At 46.5% G+C, this 18,820-nt stretch overlaps 1 protein-coding gene and 1 pseudogene across 2 annotated transcripts; both read right to left on the bottom strand.

Annotated features, from left to right (window-relative positions):
• Window positions 1-2,668: 2,668 nt before the first annotated feature.
• LOC127673467 (uncharacterized) lies at window positions 2,669-2,793 on the bottom strand (annotated as a pseudogene).
• An 8,305-nt stretch (window positions 2,794-11,098) lies between these two features.
• LOC127672531 (ral guanine nucleotide dissociation stimulator-like) lies at window positions 11,099-18,135 on the bottom strand. 2 transcript variants are annotated; one of them, XM_052167683.1, is made up of 4 exons: window positions 17,570-18,135; window positions 12,568-13,933; window positions 11,838-12,028; window positions 11,099-11,588 (listed from the first exon to the last, which is right to left on the bottom strand). In XM_052167683.1, the coding sequence occupies exons 2-4, from the start codon at window positions 12,588-12,590 to the stop codon at window positions 11,125-11,127; spliced, it is 678 nt and encodes a 225-aa protein (XP_052023643.1). In that variant the 5' UTR covers window positions 12,591-13,933; window positions 17,570-18,135; the 3' UTR covers window positions 11,099-11,124. The 2 variants fall into 2 exon arrangements, with proteins under 2 accessions (XP_052023643.1, XP_052023642.1); XM_052167682.1 differs by lacking the exons at window positions 12,568-13,933; window positions 17,570-18,135 and having other exon boundaries at window positions 11,838-12,346.
• Window positions 18,136-18,820: the final 685 nt, after the last annotated feature.

The following is an 18,820-nucleotide window of genomic DNA, read 5'->3' as shown; positions in this document are numbered from 1 at the left end:
TAAGAGTAGTAACCTAGGTTTCTTCCTAGGACACAGGATGTATCTGGTCTCAGGTTTGTGGCCTCAGAGACACTATAATTTATAGGTTCCATCTCATGGAGTGGGCCTGACATCCAACTAATAAAGTGATTGGCTATGCCCATAACATCTGTGCCATAGTTGCTCTAGTGGGCATGTCTTTTAGACAAGTCATTTCTGTAGCTCAGAGGTTCCCATTTGGGTGAGAGTGATGATTACTTTTCCAATCAATATTGTGCACAACACCTTTCAGTACTGTGAACATGACCCAGTGGCCTGAGGTTTGACATATTTTTTTGTTTTGTTTTGTTTTGTTTGGATTTGGTTTTTTCGAGACAGGATTTCTCTGTGTAGCCCTGGATGTCCTGGAACTCACTCTGTAGACCAGGCTGGCCTCGAACTCAGAAATCCGCCTGCCTCTGCCTCCCAGAGTGCTGGGATTACAGGTGTGGGCCACCACCGCCCGGCACGTTTGACAGATATTAAGAGACAAGATAGATATATGAATCAAGGGGAATAAGAAACAAAAGATTTTTCAAAATATAATAAACCATTTTATTCCTGGAGAATTCCATATGTGTACACAATGTATTTTGTTCATATACATCCCCTACTCTCCCCTTAAGTTCCTTTGAATGGCCCCCAAATTTACTCCCCCCAAATTTATGTCTTCTTTTCTGTTTATAACCCAGTAAGTCTAATTAGTGCTGTTCATATGTGCATAGATTGAGACCATCCATTGGAGCAGAGGCTACTATCTGGGGCTGCGTCCTTGGAAGAAAAACTGACGTTCTTTCCTCTAGCAGCCATCAACTATCACAAGCTCCTCAGCTATGTTGTGAAGGCTCATGTGTCCCCGCAGCCCCTGCTTGGATGGTGACTGGCTTGATCTTGGCTGGGTTTCATGCAACTAACCAGAGCTTCTGTGACTTCATGAGTGTAATGTGGTCATGTCTACCTGATACCAAAGAACTAAATATTTCTGGCCTTCAGTGGCAATGTTTTTCCTGTAGTTATTTTGTTTTTATGGGGTTTTTGTTTTGTTTTGTTTTCTTTTCTTTTCTGTAACCTCCTATGACAGTTGATTCCCTCCTTTCCCCAGACTGACTGCTTCAGGAATCCTCTAGAAGCCAAACCTGAGGCTGTTTCCAGAGAGGTTTAATGGAGGAGGGGAGACCCACCCTGAATCTGAACAGTACCATCCCATGAGCTAGCTAGTGATCCTGACTGGTTAAAAAGTAAAGTGAAGACAAAGTATCAGGAGTCACCTTTCTGTGCTTAACCGGTTGAAGAGGCAATGTGACCAACTGACCAACCACTTCAGACACCTGTCCCTATTCCCTACCCACCATTACAGACTCAACCATTAACCAGGAGCCCAGGTACATCCGTCTTCTGTCAAGTGTGCTTTTTCCAAGTATTCTGTCACAGCAATGAGAGAAGTCACCAACAAGTGCCACAGTGGTTTCCATGACAACCACATCCATTTACACTCTAACCAGCAGGGTAGAAGAGCAACCCCCTCCTCCTGGCTGCTTTTGTTTAATATAACAATTGTCATTGGGATAAGATGGCAACATCACACAACTTGAATTTGAATTTCCCCAAAGGCTTGTGGTACTGAACCATTTTCCACCCAAATGTTTAATGCGTTTTAGCAGTTTATAGAAAGATCTGTTCAGGTCATCTATTTATTGATTGGATGATTTGGGGATGGTAAATCTTTGGAGTTCCCTGATCCTAGATATTAATCTGCCTACTGATGGAGTTGCCAGTCTGTCTCTGAGAAGGCTTCCTTTCTGACAGAGAGCAGTCTCCCTTTCATGTACTCTGTTGATTCTTTGGATTGTATTGTGTATTGGATTTCTTTTCAGAATGTTCGTGCCTACACCTATATCTTAAGGTGTTTTCTGTGGCCTTCTCTATGGTGTCAGGTGTCAGCTTAGGGTCTTTGTCTAGTCTGAACTGCTCTTTCTGTTGGAGGAGAGGTGAGAATCTAATTTCATCCTCTGCATGTGAACATCCAGATCAATTTATTTTCTAAACATTTCATTTCCCCCAATGTATGTGTTTGGCATTTAAAAAAAAAAAAAAAGTAATGTGGGGGTTGGAGGATGGCTTGGCAGTTAAAAAAAAAAAAAACCTGCTGCTCCCACAGAGAACCCAGCTCTCATTCCCAGCATCTAATCTGTCAACTCAACACCTGTAGCTCCAGCTCTAGGACATCCAAAGCCATCTTCTGGCCTCCAAGGACAGTCACATTTATACGCATCATTGGCTGTCTTCAACAGGCTCGCTATACTCAAGCCTCCATGTCTGCCTCTCTTCATGGTGCACACATTCTTCTTGCTATGCTGAGTGGTGCTGGGGTCTCTGGGTGTCTGGGGTCACATCAGGAGTGCTCTGCCCCATTTTTGCATTATGACACTGAACATGGGTCATCGGGCATGGAGGATGCCTTCCCCTACCCCACGTCCAGATACTGGTGATCATCTTAGAATAGCTCCTCATCTGGGACACACTGGGGCTGGACTGGTGGTGTCTAAGGCTTGCTCCTGCTTGGCCGCTCAGGTGACCCCAGGCAGGGGTCATCTGTCTCAGGCCCACTCCCACCCTACACCTGCAGTCCCAGGCAAGGTTTGTTTCAGGGATGGTTAGGCTATTAATCATTCAGAGGGTCAGAACACCGAGGATAGATATAGCCTCTCTCCTCTCTGCCATGTATTGAAGCACATGTGACACAGCAGCCATGCATGCAATGTCTCTAGGGACAGGAGGCTTTATGTGTCTCACAAGCACAACCCTGGGTATGTGAGTGTGTGTGCACATGTGTGCATGTGTTGGCCAGAGGGCTGTCTCAGTTGTCATATCTCAGGGACTATTTTGGGGGGCCAAGATCCTGCACTAAGTTCAGACTGCTTAAGTCTGAGCTCCTAGCTAGGGATCCACTCATCCTGGTTTCCGATCTAGCACCAAGCCCAGCTTTTGTCTGTTTGCTTTTCAATGGCCTCTGGGATCAAACTCAGGCCCTTACTTTGTATGGTAACTGCTTTACCAACTGAGACATCCCTTTAGAACCCAGTTACCAGACCAGACTGTGAAACCTGGATCATTTTCTATCTGCTGTACTGTCAGCAAAAGATGCAGGAGGAAGGCTATACCTTCCTCTGAACCTTCAAAATGATAATCAACTGAAGAACTTCAATTATCAGCCAACAGCCAATGGCTGGGTGGACAGAGAGAGGCAGTCCCTCTAGGTTCCCTCAACTAGGACACAAGAGAGAGGAACAGAGCATTGCAGCGATGCTGCAGGAGACAGAATAGATTAGAAGTGCAGGAGAGAGAGCCAGTAAGTGGCCACTGGCTACTATCTCAATTGGGCCTGGGGCAGCAGGCAGAGGCTTAGAACTGCCCAACCATTGAGCAAGATGGCATGTTAAAAATAAGCTAATATGTATGTATGTGTGTGGGAGGGGTATGGTTGCGTACATGCATGTGTGATTTTGTGTGTGTGTGTGTGTGTGTGTGTGTGTGTGGGTCTGCTGCTGGGTGGGTGACAGCAGAAGTATGACCCTCGACCCTCAAGAAACATAAAGTGGAGTAGCCAAACTCCGTGCTATAGGAAGTTACATCTCCAATCTTGGGCCATGATCACTCATATATTGTGTTAGTAAACCACATCAAATTATAGACTTAGATATTCAGTCTCATATTATTTACAACAAAATGCTAAAGGACTGGTATTAGCACAAGACATCCTAAGATCAAGTTCTCTGCACAAAGGAGATTTAGTTCCCACAGAAGGACTGGGCAGAAATAAGCAACAAAGACAGGAGATGGAAGATTGTTGCAGGAAATACTTAAAAAGACCAGCAGGCTTCCTGTGCTACTGCTGGCAACTCTCTGCCCTGGCATAGTCTCTGGGCCTCTGCTTCCAGGCCAGTCACATCAGCAAATGACCCAGGATTCCCCCTTGTGATTCGATTTCCTGACTCAGTGCCCCCCCCCATACCCTCTCAGCCATAAACCCACTGTGGTCAGTGTTCCCACATTCCAGTAATCCAGTAAAAACAAAACTCTAGATGCTTATAATGAACAAGTCAGATTTATGTATCAATAAATTGTCAATTCACAAGATGCCCACACAATAATTTCAGAGCCAATTGATAATGATACAAGAGACCTCAGGGTTGTTTTGATTTGCTTTTCCCTGATGACTAAGGATGTTGAACATTTCGTTAGGTGCTTCTCAGCCATTCCATATTCCTTAGTTGAAAATTCTTTGTTTAGCTCTGTACCCCATTTTTCATAGAGTTATTTGGTTCTCTGGAGTCTAACTTCTTGAGTTCTTTTTATATTTTGGATATTAGCCCTCTGTCGGATGTAGGGCTGGTAAAGATCTTTTCCCAATTTGCTGGTTGTTGTTTTGTTCTATTAACAGTGTCCTTTGCCTTACAGAAACTTTGTATTTTATGAGGTCCTATTTGTCAATTCTTGATCTTAGAGCATAAGCTATTGGTGTTCTGTTCAGGATATTTCCCCCTGTGCCCACGTGCTCAAGGCTCTTCCCCACTTTTTTTTGGTTTTTTTTGTTTTTGTTTGTTTGTTTGTTTGTTTGATTTTTGGATTTGGTTTTTTTGAGACAGGGTTTCTCTGTGTAGCCCTGGCTGTCCTAGAACTCACTCTGTAGAACAGGCTGGCCTCGAAGTCAGAAATCCGCCTGCCTCTGCCTCCCAGAGTGCTGGGATCACAGGCGTGCGCCACCACTGCCCGGCTCTGGTTTTTGTTTTTGTTTTTCCCCACTTTTTTTTCTATTAGTTTCAGCGTGTTTGTTTTTATGTGGAGGTCCTTGATCCACTTGGACTTGAGCTTTGTACAAGGAGATAAGAATGGATCGATTTGCATTCTTCTGCATACTACCCAGCAGTTGAACCATCTTCATTTGTTGAAAAGGCCATCTTTTTGCCCTGGATGGTTTTAGATCCTTTGTCAAAGATCAAGTGACCATAGGTGTGTGGGCTTATTTCTGGATCTTCAATCCTGTTCCATTGATCCGCCTGCCTGTCACTGTACCAATACCATGCAGTTTTTAACACTATTGCTCTGTAGTATTGCTTGAGGTCCAGGATACTGATTCCTCCAGAAGTTCTTTTACTGTTGAGAATAGTTTTAGCTATCCTGAGTTTTTTGTTATTCCAGATGAATTCGAGAATTGCTCTTTCTAACTCTATGAAGAATTGGGTTGGAATTTTGATCTCACACCAGTGAGAATGGCTAAGGTAAAACAAAACAAAACAAAACAAAACAAAACAAAACAAAACAAAACAAACAAAAAAACCCTCATGAGACAGCAGGTACTGACCAGGATGTGGAGAAAAAGGAACACTCCTCCACTGCTGGTGGGATTGCAAGCTGGCACATCCACTCTAGAAATCAGTTTGGCAGTTCCTCAGAAAATTGGGCATAATACCACCAGAGGACCCTGCTATACCACTGCTGGGCATGTACCCAGAGGATTCTCCAGCAGGTAATAAGGACACATGCTCCACTATGCTCATAGCAGCCTTATTTATAATAGTCAGAAGCTGTAAGAACCCAGATGTCCCTCAACAGAGGAATGGACACAGAAAATATGGTATATTTACACAATGGAATACTACTCAGGTATTAAAAACTATGAATTCATGAACTTCTTAGTCAAATGGATGGAACTGGAAAATATCATTCTGAGTGAGGTAACCCAATCACAAAAGAACACACATGGTATGCACTCACTGATAAGTGGATATTAGCCCAGAAGCTTGGAATACTCAAGACACAATTCACACATCAAATGAAGCTCAAGGAGAAGGAAGAACAAGGTATGGATACCTTGTTCTGGTCCTTCTTAGAAGAGGGAACAAAATACCCACAGGAGATACAGAGACAATGTGTGCAGCAGAGTCTGAGGGAAAGAGGATCCAGAGTCTGCCCCACCTGGGGATCCATCCCAAATACAGTTACAAATCCCAGACACTATTGTGGATGCCCGCAAGGGCTTGCTGACCAGAGCCTGATATGGCTGTCACCTGGGAGGCTCTGCTAGTGCATGACAAATACAGAGGGGAAACTCTCAGCCAGCCATTGAACTAAGCACAGGGTCCCCAATGTAGGAGCTAGAGAAAGGACCCCAGGAGCTGAAGGGGTTTGCAGCACCATAGGAGGAAAAACAATATGAGCTACACAGTACTCCCAGAGCTCCCAGGGACTAAACCATCAACCAAAGAGCACACATGGAGTTACCCACGGCTCCAGAAGCATAGGCAGCAGAGGATGCCTTGTTGAACATCAAAGGGAGGAGGGGCCTGTGGTCCTGGGAAGGCTCAATGCCACATATAGGGGAATACCAAGACAGGGAAGCAGGAGTAGATTGATTGGGGAACAGGGGGAGGGGAGATGGGTTAGGGGATTTTCAGGGGTGGGGAACCAGGTGGGGGACATTTGAAATGTAAATAAAGAATCTATCTAATAAAGATTTTTTTTAAATGATACAAGCTGCCCACCTAGATTAGACAAGTAATCCCAATTGTTCTATCCCTAGATGATGTTCATAACTAGCAGTGGATATTTAAAACCACTCAGGATCAGGGTCTTCTTCCGGTCCCTCTGCCTCTTCTTGGCATCTCTGTATCTCCCATCTTCTTTGCCTCCCAGAATCGGGATCACCTACATTTTTATTTCTTTGTTTCTTTGTTTCTTTCTCTGTATCTTTCTTTCTTTCTTTCTTTCTTTCTTTCTTTCTTTCTTTCTTTCTTTCTTTCTTTCTTTCTTTCTTTCTTTCTTTCCTTTTTTCCTTTCTTTTCTTTTCTCTTTTCTTTTCTTCTTTTCTTTTCTTTTCTTTTCTTTTCTTTTCTTTTCTTTTCTTTTCTTTTCTTTTCTTTTTTGAGACAGGGATAACCAGGTCTGTCCTGGAACTCACTTTGGAACACACTTTGTAGACCAGATTGGCCTTGAACTCAGAAATCCACCTGCCTCTGCCTCCCAAGCACTCAGACTAAAGGCGTGCGCCCCCACTGCCTGGTTCAGCTACATTTCTATATAAGCCAGATTCATCACCCCGGGGATAGCACCTCCCACCGTTTTACATGGCAAGCCCTAAAAACAAAAAGTTTTCCCTGTGGGAGAGTGGGCACCTTGGTGACATCCTCCCCCAACCCTGCAACGCCTTCAGTGGTCAGGAGAGCTGTCCCTGAAGCCATGAAAGTGGAAGAGCTAGCCTTGCCTTTCACTGGCTGTAGCCCCTGGGAGAAGAGGCTCTACCTGGGCAGCACAGTGGAGCTGGCTCTGGAGGCCTGGGTGGGGTGAGTTGGCCCCAGGGCATGAGAACTGGAGAGCTAACCAGCCTCCTGCTGATGGCAGCTGTACTGGCTGGTTCTGTGTGTCAACTTGACACAGGCTGGAGTTACCACAGAGAAAGGAGTTTCAGTTGGGGAAGTGCCTCCATGAGATCCAACTGTGGGCGTTTTCTCAATTAGTGATCAAGTGGAGAGGGCCCCTTGTGGGTGGGGCCATCCCTGGGCTGGCAGTCTTGGGTTCTATAAGAGAGCAGGCTGAGCAAGCCAGGGGAAGCAAGCCAGTAAGGAACATCCCTCCATGGCCTCTGCATCAGCTCCTGCTTCCTAACCTGCCTGAGTTCCAGTCCTGACTTCCTTTAGTGATGAACAGCAATGTGGAAGTGTAAGCTGAATAAACCCTTTCCTCCCCAACTTGCTTCTTGGTCATGATGTTTGTGCAGGAATAGAAACCCTGACTAAGACAGCAGCAGCCTTGGGTGGCCTCGCCCAAGGTGGCTCACTCTGGTGGTGACAGTTCAGCTGCCACCCTGCCCGAGTCAGGACTCTAAGTTGGTCCACCTCCACATGTGTTTCATCTGTAAACTGTTGGGGAGTGTGAAAGGGTTGGACCTGCCAATACAAAGCTACAAGATCTCCATGACACAGGGCAACAACAGGATAACCAGGAGGAGTCCCGGGGAGGATCCAATACTGATGGTGTCACAGAAACCAGAGTCCTCGAGCCAGACGACTCATTGCAATGAACATTGACAAGTGAAGATCTATGGACGGCAAGTATACTGTGGGACCCACAGTGACACTCCACAGCTTCTACAATGAGATGTTTTCTGTTTAGTTGTTTTCATTTTTGTTTCTGCATTAATTTGGGGGGGGGATGTTGCAAGGATGGAGGGGAAGCAGGCACAGGGAGTTGAGTGGGACTGGGGTGCTAGATGTGGGACTCACAAAGGTGGACAGTGGTGGTGCACGCCTTTAATCCCAGCACTTGGGAGGCAGATGCAGGCAGATTTCTGAGTTCAAGGCCAGCCTGGTTCCAGGACAGCCAGGGATACACAGAGAAATCCTGTCTCAAAAAAACAAAAACAAAGAAAAACAAACTAACAAACAAACAAAAAATTCACAAAGCATCAGTAAAAGTCAAAATAAAAGTTTTATTTTTATTTTATGTGTATGGGTGTTTTTTCCTGCATGTATGTTGATGAATCTCATGTATGCACTGACCTCAGAGGTCAGAAGAGTACATTGAATCTCCTGGAATTGGAGTGACAGGTGCTTGTGAGCCTCCGTTTGTGTGATGAACTGAGCCCGTCTTTAGGTAGAATAGTCAGTGCTACTAACAACTGAGCCCTCTCTCCAGCCCCCTGATTCCCCTATTTTCTTTAACTTGCCTACCAGATGATATATACATCAATACTCTTGAAAAATACCTTCATTTCTAACTTTTCTTGTTTAGGTCCTATGAAAACTACAAAGTGTTACCACCTTGATGGAGCATGCAGTTTGGAAGCTATGAACTCATGTTTGGCTCCAGAACAAACTTAAGTTTGTTGAGGTGTGGGTTATGAGTTCCAGTAAATTGACAGGCAAATTTTGTGTGTGCTTGGTCATGCATGTTTGTATGTGCATGCATGTTTGTCTGTGTATGTGTGTATGTGTCCTTGTGTGTGTGTGTCTATGTGTGTCTGTGTGTGTCTATGTGTGTCTGTGCATGTGTCTGTGTGTGTGTCTGTGTATGCCTGTGTGTGTATGTCTCAGTGTGTCTGTGTGTGTATGTCTCAGTGTGTGTCTGTGCATGTGTCTGTGTGTGTGTCTCAGTGTGTGTCTGTGCATGTGTCTGTGTGTGTGTCTCAGTGTGTGTCTGTGTGTCAGTGTGTATTTCTGTGTGAGACAGGTACCATCTTTATCCAGGGCAATCATAGATGGGGCAAAAAGCCAAAACCAAAACCACAACTAAACAAGTCCAGCACATGGGTATCTAATGCACATGATCACACCAGTTTTTTATGTGACTGATGGGGATCACAACTCAGGTCTCTCCACTTTCTCAGCAGGCGCCATACTGACAGCACCTCCCAGTCCCTGATATGTAGTCTGTTGGCTCCCTCAGACCTGCAAAGGGAATTTCACCTGAGCATTCCCCTGCTGTCCACAGTATTCAGGTGCAATGTGCAGATTGACACCTAAGGGGCCAATTTCAAATGGCATCGCCCTTTCATCCAAGACACTGCCATGTTTGTTTTTTTTAGCCTACATGCTATATCTGCTGTGTGTCTTACCCATTGTTTACACTACTTTAACTATGTCCTGAGAGGACTGCAAACGCTGCAGAGAGTAGGAGACAAGGCAGAATCTTGGCCAGTGTGAATGGTCGTCCTGCTTATTTTCCTGCCCACGTGGTGTCCGGTCAGTGCGCTAATCTGCACATGGCTGCTGTGCAGCTGTGTGACGACTTCATTTCAATTCATGTGCAGGAGTGTTTCCTTGGCAGCGTTGTTGGATTTGCTTACCGGCTTTAATAATGTTCCTCAAGATTCTCTACATATATTGGCAATGGATTAGGTCCCCTTTCCTTGTGTGCAGAGGACAGCTAGACCCCTGCCACCGTCACTTCTAGCTACCACTCCTTCTCTGCTCTCTGTGCTGCAGCGGCCTCCACTGTTCACCCAGGAAGCCTGTCGTCAACCTGCAGCCTGTGTGAGGTTTTCCTAAACCTGACTACAGCAGCCCTGGGTCTCCAGGCCTCAGAGTCACTGGACACCCCAGCTCAGGAACTAGATGAAGTGTACAGCTCAATTCTTGATGAGATGGGGACTAGCCTGGTGTATATGAACTTTTCCCAAGCCAAAAGCCTAGGTGGCCAATGATGTGGTGAGTGTGGTCCTCCATCATCAGAGGCCACACCCTGGAAGGGGCCCAGACATCACTCAGTGTCCTCTGAAAGGTTTCAGGCATCACACATGCCCAGGATGAGGACTTAGTGGGCCATTTTTCCTGGTGACCTGGCTTTGACCCATGGGGCTTCCCTGTACCCAGACCACAGTAAGACGACAAGCAACCCATTCCCCACAGACGAAATGTGTAAAATCTCCATGGGCTCAGCCTTGTCATTTGTTGATCACCCCTAGACTTGTAGGAAAACCTGGCAATTTTTTTGATAACCATCTGATAAAACATGGTGCAGTGTGTCCGCACAGCTTTGGGCTCAGGGAGGGTGAGAATGGTGAGCACCATTCCAAGTAAACTGACTTTCTCCTCTGCATGGTTCCACTGTCCAGTTTGACCGGGAAGAAGCCCAGAAAGTAGAGACCTCTCTCCATGAGCCCTGATGTGGCGCATCTAGTATCTGTGTCCCTAACTGTTAGGGACACTGCTGAGCCCAAGACCTCCAGGTCACAGTCACATAGTTTATACTGTTCACCACTGTTGGTATTTGCCCATTTTCTGCCACATCAGTGGCTTGTTTTTCTTGATTCCAGAATGTCCTGTGAGGGTTCTCTTCCTGTGACTGACCTGTTTGTCTCAGAGATGCAGTGCACAGATAGATATGAGTAGATTATACCACTTGGGAAATGAACTCTATCATTTAAGATGAGTAAACTGATCATTTTTTATTAACATGCAAACATAAATAAAATTTAACAATAAAACCAACAATATGATAGAAAAATCTAACAAATAAATAGAAATATTTTCAGTAAAAAAAAAAAAAAAAAAAAGAAGAGCTTCGGCGGAAACTACTGCAGGGTACAACTAAGCAAATTAATTGTCCTAGCTATATGTCCACCTCAGGCAAAGGGAAAAAACACTCTGGTGCACCTAATTGCACAACAGTCGAGAAAACTATGTACTCAAAAGCTGAAACATGTGCAGCCACATCTGCAACCACATCTGCAGCCACACCTGCAGCCCCATCTGCAGCCACATCTGCAGACACACCTGCAGCCATATCTGCAGCCCCACCTGCAGCTCCATCTGCAGCCCCATCTGCAGACACATCTCCAGGTGACTGTGGAGCAGCTGCTATGGGCAGAGATTGATGTAAAGTTGGAAGCTGCACTGGACCAGCTTCTGCCTCAAAGGGTTGTACAATTGTTGTTTCCAAGAGCTCAGTGTCCTCTAGGGGTAGCAGGCCTCCCTCTGGCTCTGCCATAGAAGCTGGACTTGAAGGCAGACTCTCTTGAATTCCATAGACTTGGTCATCCTCCTGCACTTGGGCCTTTGGAGTTGTTATGAAATCTAAAGGCCAAAGGAGATGGGATTTTAGTGAAGGCAGCCTAGGACGGGGTGAGCTTCCCAAGATGGCCTTGATGCTCCCATGAGGACTGTTCATGCCAGAGAATCCCCAGTCCTCTCCTCACGGTGGGGCATCCTGCCTGAGTGCTGTCCAGCCCTGGCTTCAGGCCAAAGCTCTGGAGAATCCCTGGTGGAACCCATCACCGAAAACCACGCCTACCTTCCCAGGCCGACCACCCCAGGCCTCCTCACCTGTCTCAAGCTTTAGATATTCCTCCTCGAGATCCTCCAGCACTAAGAAAAGCTCCCTGGCTTGGGGATCTCCCTCTGCAGAATTCATCTTCACATACACCCTTACATGATTCACCAGGTTGAAGTTTGTTGATTCACAAAAATCATCAGGAAATTTCTGAAGCCAGTATAACAAGAAAGTGAAGATGGCACTGCGAGGAAGAGGAGGATGGAGTGAACAAGAGTCGGAAGCCTGGCCTTGCATCACCAGCGGAGCCGTGGTCCCCATCAGACAAGGCAATGGCCCCCAGCCTGTGTGCTGATGGGCATAGTGGTCAGGAGTGTAAGCAGTGGTCAGGTTGTGTGCAGAGGGCTCCAGACGCTGCCTGTCCCCTGGAGGACAGATGGGGCTGGGCTGTAGTGGGGTTGGATTCTCCCAGAGCCCTTCAGCTTCCAGCCTTCCCTCAGCTGCTCAGAACCAAGGAGCCCATTGTTCACCTCCAATTTTCTCCACCTGCAGGTGATGTCTCAGGTACCATCCCTCTAGTGGGAATCCCCAAAGCAGGGCACCTGGCAAGTGTTTAGCCCTCAGCACAGACTCCCCCCCGCCCTGACACTGTACAGACAGGCCCTCACAACCCTCTACCTCCCAACCACATCTCACTACCCAACTGGGCCCTGACCTCCCTCTTCCCCTGCACCTCACTGCACAGAAGGAATCTTACCTCGCTTTCATCTGAAGCCCACTCACCTCTTTATTTGTTCATCCCACATAGAGTCAGGCCCGAAGTTACCATACCTGTGGCATTCCAGGAGGGGGTCACCATTAGGGCCTTGTTTCTCCAACCTACTAATAGATCTACAGGAAGCTACTTGAGTCTGAGGTATCTAGAAAGGGAGTATGGGTCCTAGGGTCTCTCTGTACTGTTGTGACCTCCATGCTGTGCTCATGGGTCTTAAGGGATGTGCACACAATCAGGGGAAGCCTCCCTGCTCCCTGACAGGGCTCTTGCTTGGTCCCGGGATTCTTAGGTGGTCCCCCAGGGACCCTTGTCTGCTTCCATTAATCCATAGACGTCAGACGGGACCTAGAACCTTTTATACCAATGGGGAAAGAGCTCTGCCAAAGACACCAGAGATGGCAGTGTTTGACACTACCTGGGGACAGGGAAAGACACGAATTAGAGCCCCCCAACCCCATATGTGGCCATGTCATTTTGTGAGCTGAGATCCAGGACCAACACTGCCAGGGTACAATCGTCATTGTCCTGGGAGCACAGAGTCCTGGAGAAGAGCAGAGCCCTGGGAAACCCCGTGTTGGATGTAGCACTCACATCCTCATCATTTGGTCCAGCACCTCCCAGGTGGTAACATAGTTTCTGAAGATGTCTAGAAAAATGCTGATGGAGGTGAGGTCGTTGTGCTGAACAGCACGTGGGATATTGTAGAGTATTTCTTCAATGCATCTTCTGTTCTTGTCGATGGTCCTAAAGGGTTCAGGCTTAGAGCCTGGCTCCTGTTTATTCTGAGGACAGTCCTAGGAAGGCAAGAGGGTATAAATGTAGAAACTCAGAGACATCAGCAATCCACTACTGACCATTGAAGAGGGAGCATAAAGAACGTTCCTCAGCGTCTCACAGGAACACACATCCAGGCAGGGACCTCAGGGGTTAGGGGGCCATCCAGACTGTTCCCTGCTACAGGCTGGCCCTCATTACCCGGGGATCCCTGTGGGAACTCTGTATCAGAGGGTGGATCAAACGTCTCCACAGGCGTCCAAGACGACTCCTCTTGGCTTTTTTGTGGCCTGAGCCATGGGAAGACCTGAAACAAGAGAACATCTCTCTGTGTCAACAGCCTCCAAACAAGTAAGTCGGGTAAGGCAACTGTTGGCTCTGGTTACCTGGGAGCCAGCATTATGACCTCATCTGGACTTTTAAGCAAGTGAGGTCACTTCCTGAGGTCCTCCAGTGTGAGTGCCTCCTCAGAGACTGTCTCATGGGGTTAGCAGTACTGCCAATTGCTGTCCTTCTGTCTTCCATGTGTACAATGAGACACAGTGGTATCCATAACCTCGTGCCTCTATACTGTCCTGGGAAGCCTGGCTTCAGGGTGACCTGCAGTTTTGAGAAGGCAGGCAGAAGTTTCCAAACTATCCCCTCTGTACCACAAGCATCCCTGGAAAAAGCATTTTCCTCGTAGGGTCTTCTCAGTGTCCTGACTGCTCCCTGAAGATCATTGGAGCATGGGTTTCCTCGTATGTCATCATGTGTATGTGATCACAGATGCCCTTATTCCTGACAAACCCTCTAATAGTGTTCCCAGAGGTGAAGGCATACATGGGCACTTGTGCCCATGCACACACACATGCCCATGAAAACATATGCACACACAAAAACACGGGTACACACAAGCACACATATACACACATAGACAGGACACAGGCCCAGGGACACACAGACATTCATTTACAAATGCCTAGGAGCATGTCAATGTATAACCACAACTCCTAGGTGGGCATTAGGACTATTTGGTAGAGTTTAGTGTTGGAGTAACGAACTTTAGCTAAGTGTATGTGTTCATCTTTAATTGTGCCTTTCTCTTGGGGGAGTAGGCAGGGCTCCTCTCCCTTTCTATGGCTCCTAATGTTTGTCCCTTTTGGGCTTCCACAGGCAACAGTGGGCTTCTTTGTCCCCAGAAAATGCGTGACTTGGTTCTGGTTGGCAGGGTGTCCCACACTGCTCACAACATTCCCTACACTGAGGAAAAACAATACACTGACATTAAGACTTTGGAAGAGTTTCCATATCCTAAATCTTTGATGAGTACTTTAAAATAAATTCATAGGCCAATTTCAGATTGTTGAAGGAAAAATGAAAAAAGTAGTGCTTCTGTGCAGAAACAAAGAAGGAAGGAAAAAGTGAGGAGCGTGTGTGGTTCCTAGATTTTATAGAAAAATCAAAAAATCATACTGGAATACACAGCATGAAACTCTCCTGGAAGCCAAATTGCATCAATGGATTTCAATGGAGACAGAAGGATGTATGGGAGGAGATCTGCCCAGTACAGATATGTACTTATACGACAATAGCCTCCTGTTCCACATTACCATGCACATTAATACTTTTACAAATATAAAACACTTTTTAAAGTTTTTTCATAAACATCTTTTTTTAAGGTTTATTTATTTTTATTTATATGAGACACACACCAGAAGAGGGAAACAAATCCCTTTACAGATGGTTGTGAGCCACCATGTGGTTGCTGGGAATTGAACTCAGGACCTCTGGAAGAGCAGTCAGTGCTCTTAACTGCTGAGCCATCTCTCCAGTCCAAAGTGGTGATGTTTTATTTTTAATTTCTATTTTTTATTTTTTGGATTTGTTTTTTTCAAGACAGGGTTTCTTTGTATAGCCCTGGGTGTCCTGGAACTCACTCTGTAGACCAGGCTGGCCTCCAACTCAGAAATCCGCCTGCCTCTGCCTCCCAGAGTGCTGGGATTAAAGGTGTGTGCCACCATTGCCTGGCTACAAAACACTTTTACATAGTTAAAAATGTTTTTGTTCTTTGAAAATGTCCTATCATTTTACATGTATGAATGTACATGTTTCTATGACTGCATGTGTGCAGTGATCATAGAATCTAGAAGGTGAATTGGGTCCCCAGTATCCAGGTTCTGCATGGTTGTGAGCTGCATTGTGGATGCAGGGAATTGCCCTCAAGCCTTCTGCAAGAGCAGCTAGTGCCCTTAACAGCTGAGCCATCTCTCAGGACTATTTTAGGATGCTGCACCATGTGGCCACTAGAGGGCAGTGGTTCTCCATGGACGTACAAGGAGGTCTTCCCTGTCTTGTGGGCTAGCATCTTAGTGACATTTCAGATAGGGATAGGGTTTGGGGGGGGCTACTGCAGTGAGCTCAACAGAACAGGATTGGGGCAGGGGCTTCTTTCCTATCTCAGATGCCCTCGATAGGCAGTGAAGATAAAATCAGGTAGTGTAGCTTCCAGGTTATCTTACTGTCTGCAGAGCAAGGGGCCCTGCCACTGTGAAAGTTGCCAATCCCATCTCCTGGAGAAGCATGGGCCAAACCAGGACTGACAGTTCCTTCTCTGGGGCAGAGGGTACAGAGGGTAATTAATGGGAGTTCTTCAGAGGCATATTCTCAGACACATTCAGCTTTACCTAGGAATGCTGGGGCTTGTCCCATGTTCAAGGACATCGAAGCCCCTTGTATATTCTGGGTGCGCCTAGATGACATCCCGACATCCCCTTTCCAACCTGTGTTCATATAAAGACTATGTTCACTTACACAGGGTGGGGCTGAGACACCAGCTCCATGTTGTCTGGCTCCTGTTTTCCCAGGGGAGCCACGGGAGCCTGGGTGAACATCCCAGGGAAACTGATGGGGCTTCTCTGACCCAGGGTGGCACCAGCCAGATGTCCTTATCTCCTGATACCCCAGCTCCTCAAACTCTGCCCCTGTCCCCCTGATATCCACCAGAGTGCATATAAACAGGGAAGTCCCAGGGTTTTTTATGGTCAGAGCCTGGGCCCTGGCAGCCCTACCAAGCTAGACTGTGGCCACCCATTTTCCATGGACCTGTTTGACAAAAGTGAGGATCAGAAGGAGACTGGGTATGGTGATGAGTGCCTTTTCCCCAGTGCTTGGGAGTCAGAGGCAGGTGGATGCCTGTGAGTTCTACATAATGAGTCACAGGAGAGTTAGGCTACAACATGGAGTCTTTCAAGATCAAAAGAAAACAAACAAAAAACAAACAAAGAGTAGCAGAGAGAGGAGATATAATTCAAGTCAGTGCACTGGGAAGAGGAACAAATAATGTGCTCCTAGGTCACCGCACCCCAACTTAGCAGTAGAATCCCTAGGACTCCTCTACAAGAAGACACTGTGACCAAGAAGCAAGTTGGGGACGAAAGGGTTTATTCAGCTTACACTTCCACCTTGTTGTTCATCACCAAAGGAAGTCTGGACAGAAACTCAATCAGGAAAGGGTCCTAGAGGCAGGCACTGATGCAGAGGCCATGGAGGGGTGCTGCTTACTGACTTGCTCCCCATGGCTTGCTCAGCCTGCCTTCTTATAGAACCCAGGACCACCAGCCTAGGGATGGTGCCGCCCACAATGGGCTGGGCCCTCCTCCATCAATCACTAACTGAGAAAATACCTTACAGCTGAATCTCATGGAGGCATTTCCTCAACTGAGGCTCCTTCCTCTCTGATGATTCTAGCTTGTGTCAAGTTGACACAAAACCAGCCTGTACAACTGACCCCTTGTCAACTTGACACACAAACATATCACTTAACTCAGTCACAGCTTCTTCCTTTCTCATTCATCCCTAAGATCTCACATTAAAAACATAACTTTAAAAGATCCACAGAGAGCTAGAGAGATGGCTCAGTGGTTAAGAGCACTGACTCTTCTGGAGGTCCTGAGTTCACCCAGCGACCACATGGTGGCACACAACCATCTGTAATGAGATCTGATGCCCTCTTCTGGTGTGTCTGAAGACAGAGACAGTGTGCTTACATATAATAAATAAATCTTATTTTTTTTTTAAAGTGTCATCACACCCAGCTGGAAATGTTCCACTTTTACAAAGTCAAACACATTAAACCCAATCTCTTTTAAAAATCCAAAGGCTCTCAACTGTGGGTCCAATAAAATCCTTTCTTACTGCAGGAGGCAACAATCAGAGCACAGACACAATTAAAGCAAAGCAAAATCAAACTCTAACCGGCCAGTGTCTGAGATCCACTCGCAATGTTCTGGGCTCTTCCAAAGGGCGTGGGTCACGTCTCTGGCTCCGCCCTCTGCAGCACACACAGCTTGTCTTCTAGGCTCCAGCTGGCTCCACTCCATGGCTGCTGCTGTTCTTGGTGGTCATCCCATGGTGCTAGCATCTGTAAAACGTCGGGGTCTTCTGCTGTAACTGGACTGCACTTTCAGCAATGGCCTCTCAGGTTGGCTTCCTGGTACCAAGCCTCAGTTTGTCAGCACAGGCCCTTCAATCCTGGGCCTTCAGCTGCCCCTGAGGCTGCACCTTCACCAATGGCCTCTCACAGTCCCCAGCCTCTGCTGCTTTCTATGATCCCTTCGTGCCTTTAAAACCAGTGTCACCTGGTGACTCTTAAATATTACTAAACCCGGCTGCCAGCGCAACATCTGTCTCTGGAACACAGCTTCTCTCTGCTCTCAGAAAACGAAACCTCCAGAAGATTTCTTCTCAGTGATGCTGGTCACTTCTTTTTAAAAACTTGGTTATTTTATTTATTGACATTTCAAATGTTGTCCCTCTTTCCAGTTTCCCCTCCACAAACTCTCCACCCCATTCCCTCTACCCCCTTAATCTCGACTAGTTTCTTGGCTCCAGTTGATCAGCATTAACTGTCCCAGTATCGCAAAGGTTTTACTTTTAATAGTTCTGGTATCTTGTTAATCACAGCTGATTCTTTAGCCTCAGCTAACCAGAACCACACACTTTTAAGTCAAAATAGCAAATGGCCTTGATAGAGTCTTTAATCTTCCCTCTGAGACTTCACAAGCCAGGCCTCCGGCTTCTGCACCGTCCCAAGCTCCTACAGATCATCCGTCCGAGCCCTTGACACTTGATGGCTCTTCTAGCCCAAAGTTCCAAAGTCCTTCCCCAGTCTTCCCTAAAACACGTTCAGGTCTGTCACAGTGACACCCCACTATTCTGGTCTCAATGGTCTTAGTGAGGATTTCAATTGCAGCAACAAAACACCATGTTCCAAAAAAATAAAATAAAATAAAATAAAATAAAATAAAATAAAATAAAATAAAATAAAATAAAAAAAAAAAGCCGGGCGGTGGTGGTACACGCCTGTAATCCCAGCACTCTGGGAGGCAGAGGCAGGCGGATTTCTGAGTTCGAGGCCAGCCTGGTCTACAGAGTGAGTTCCAGGACAGCCAGGGCTATACAGAGAAACCCTGTCTCGAAAAAAACCAAATCCACCCCCCCCCCAAA

This window comes from Apodemus sylvaticus, chromosome 22 (assembly GCF_947179515.1).
Source record: "Apodemus sylvaticus chromosome 22, mApoSyl1.1, whole genome shotgun sequence".
NCBI lineage: Eukaryota > Metazoa > Chordata > Mammalia > Rodentia > Muridae > Apodemus > Apodemus sylvaticus.
The sequence above is the reverse complement of the archived record's forward strand: the minus strand, read 5'-3'. Positions and strand labels throughout refer to the sequence as shown.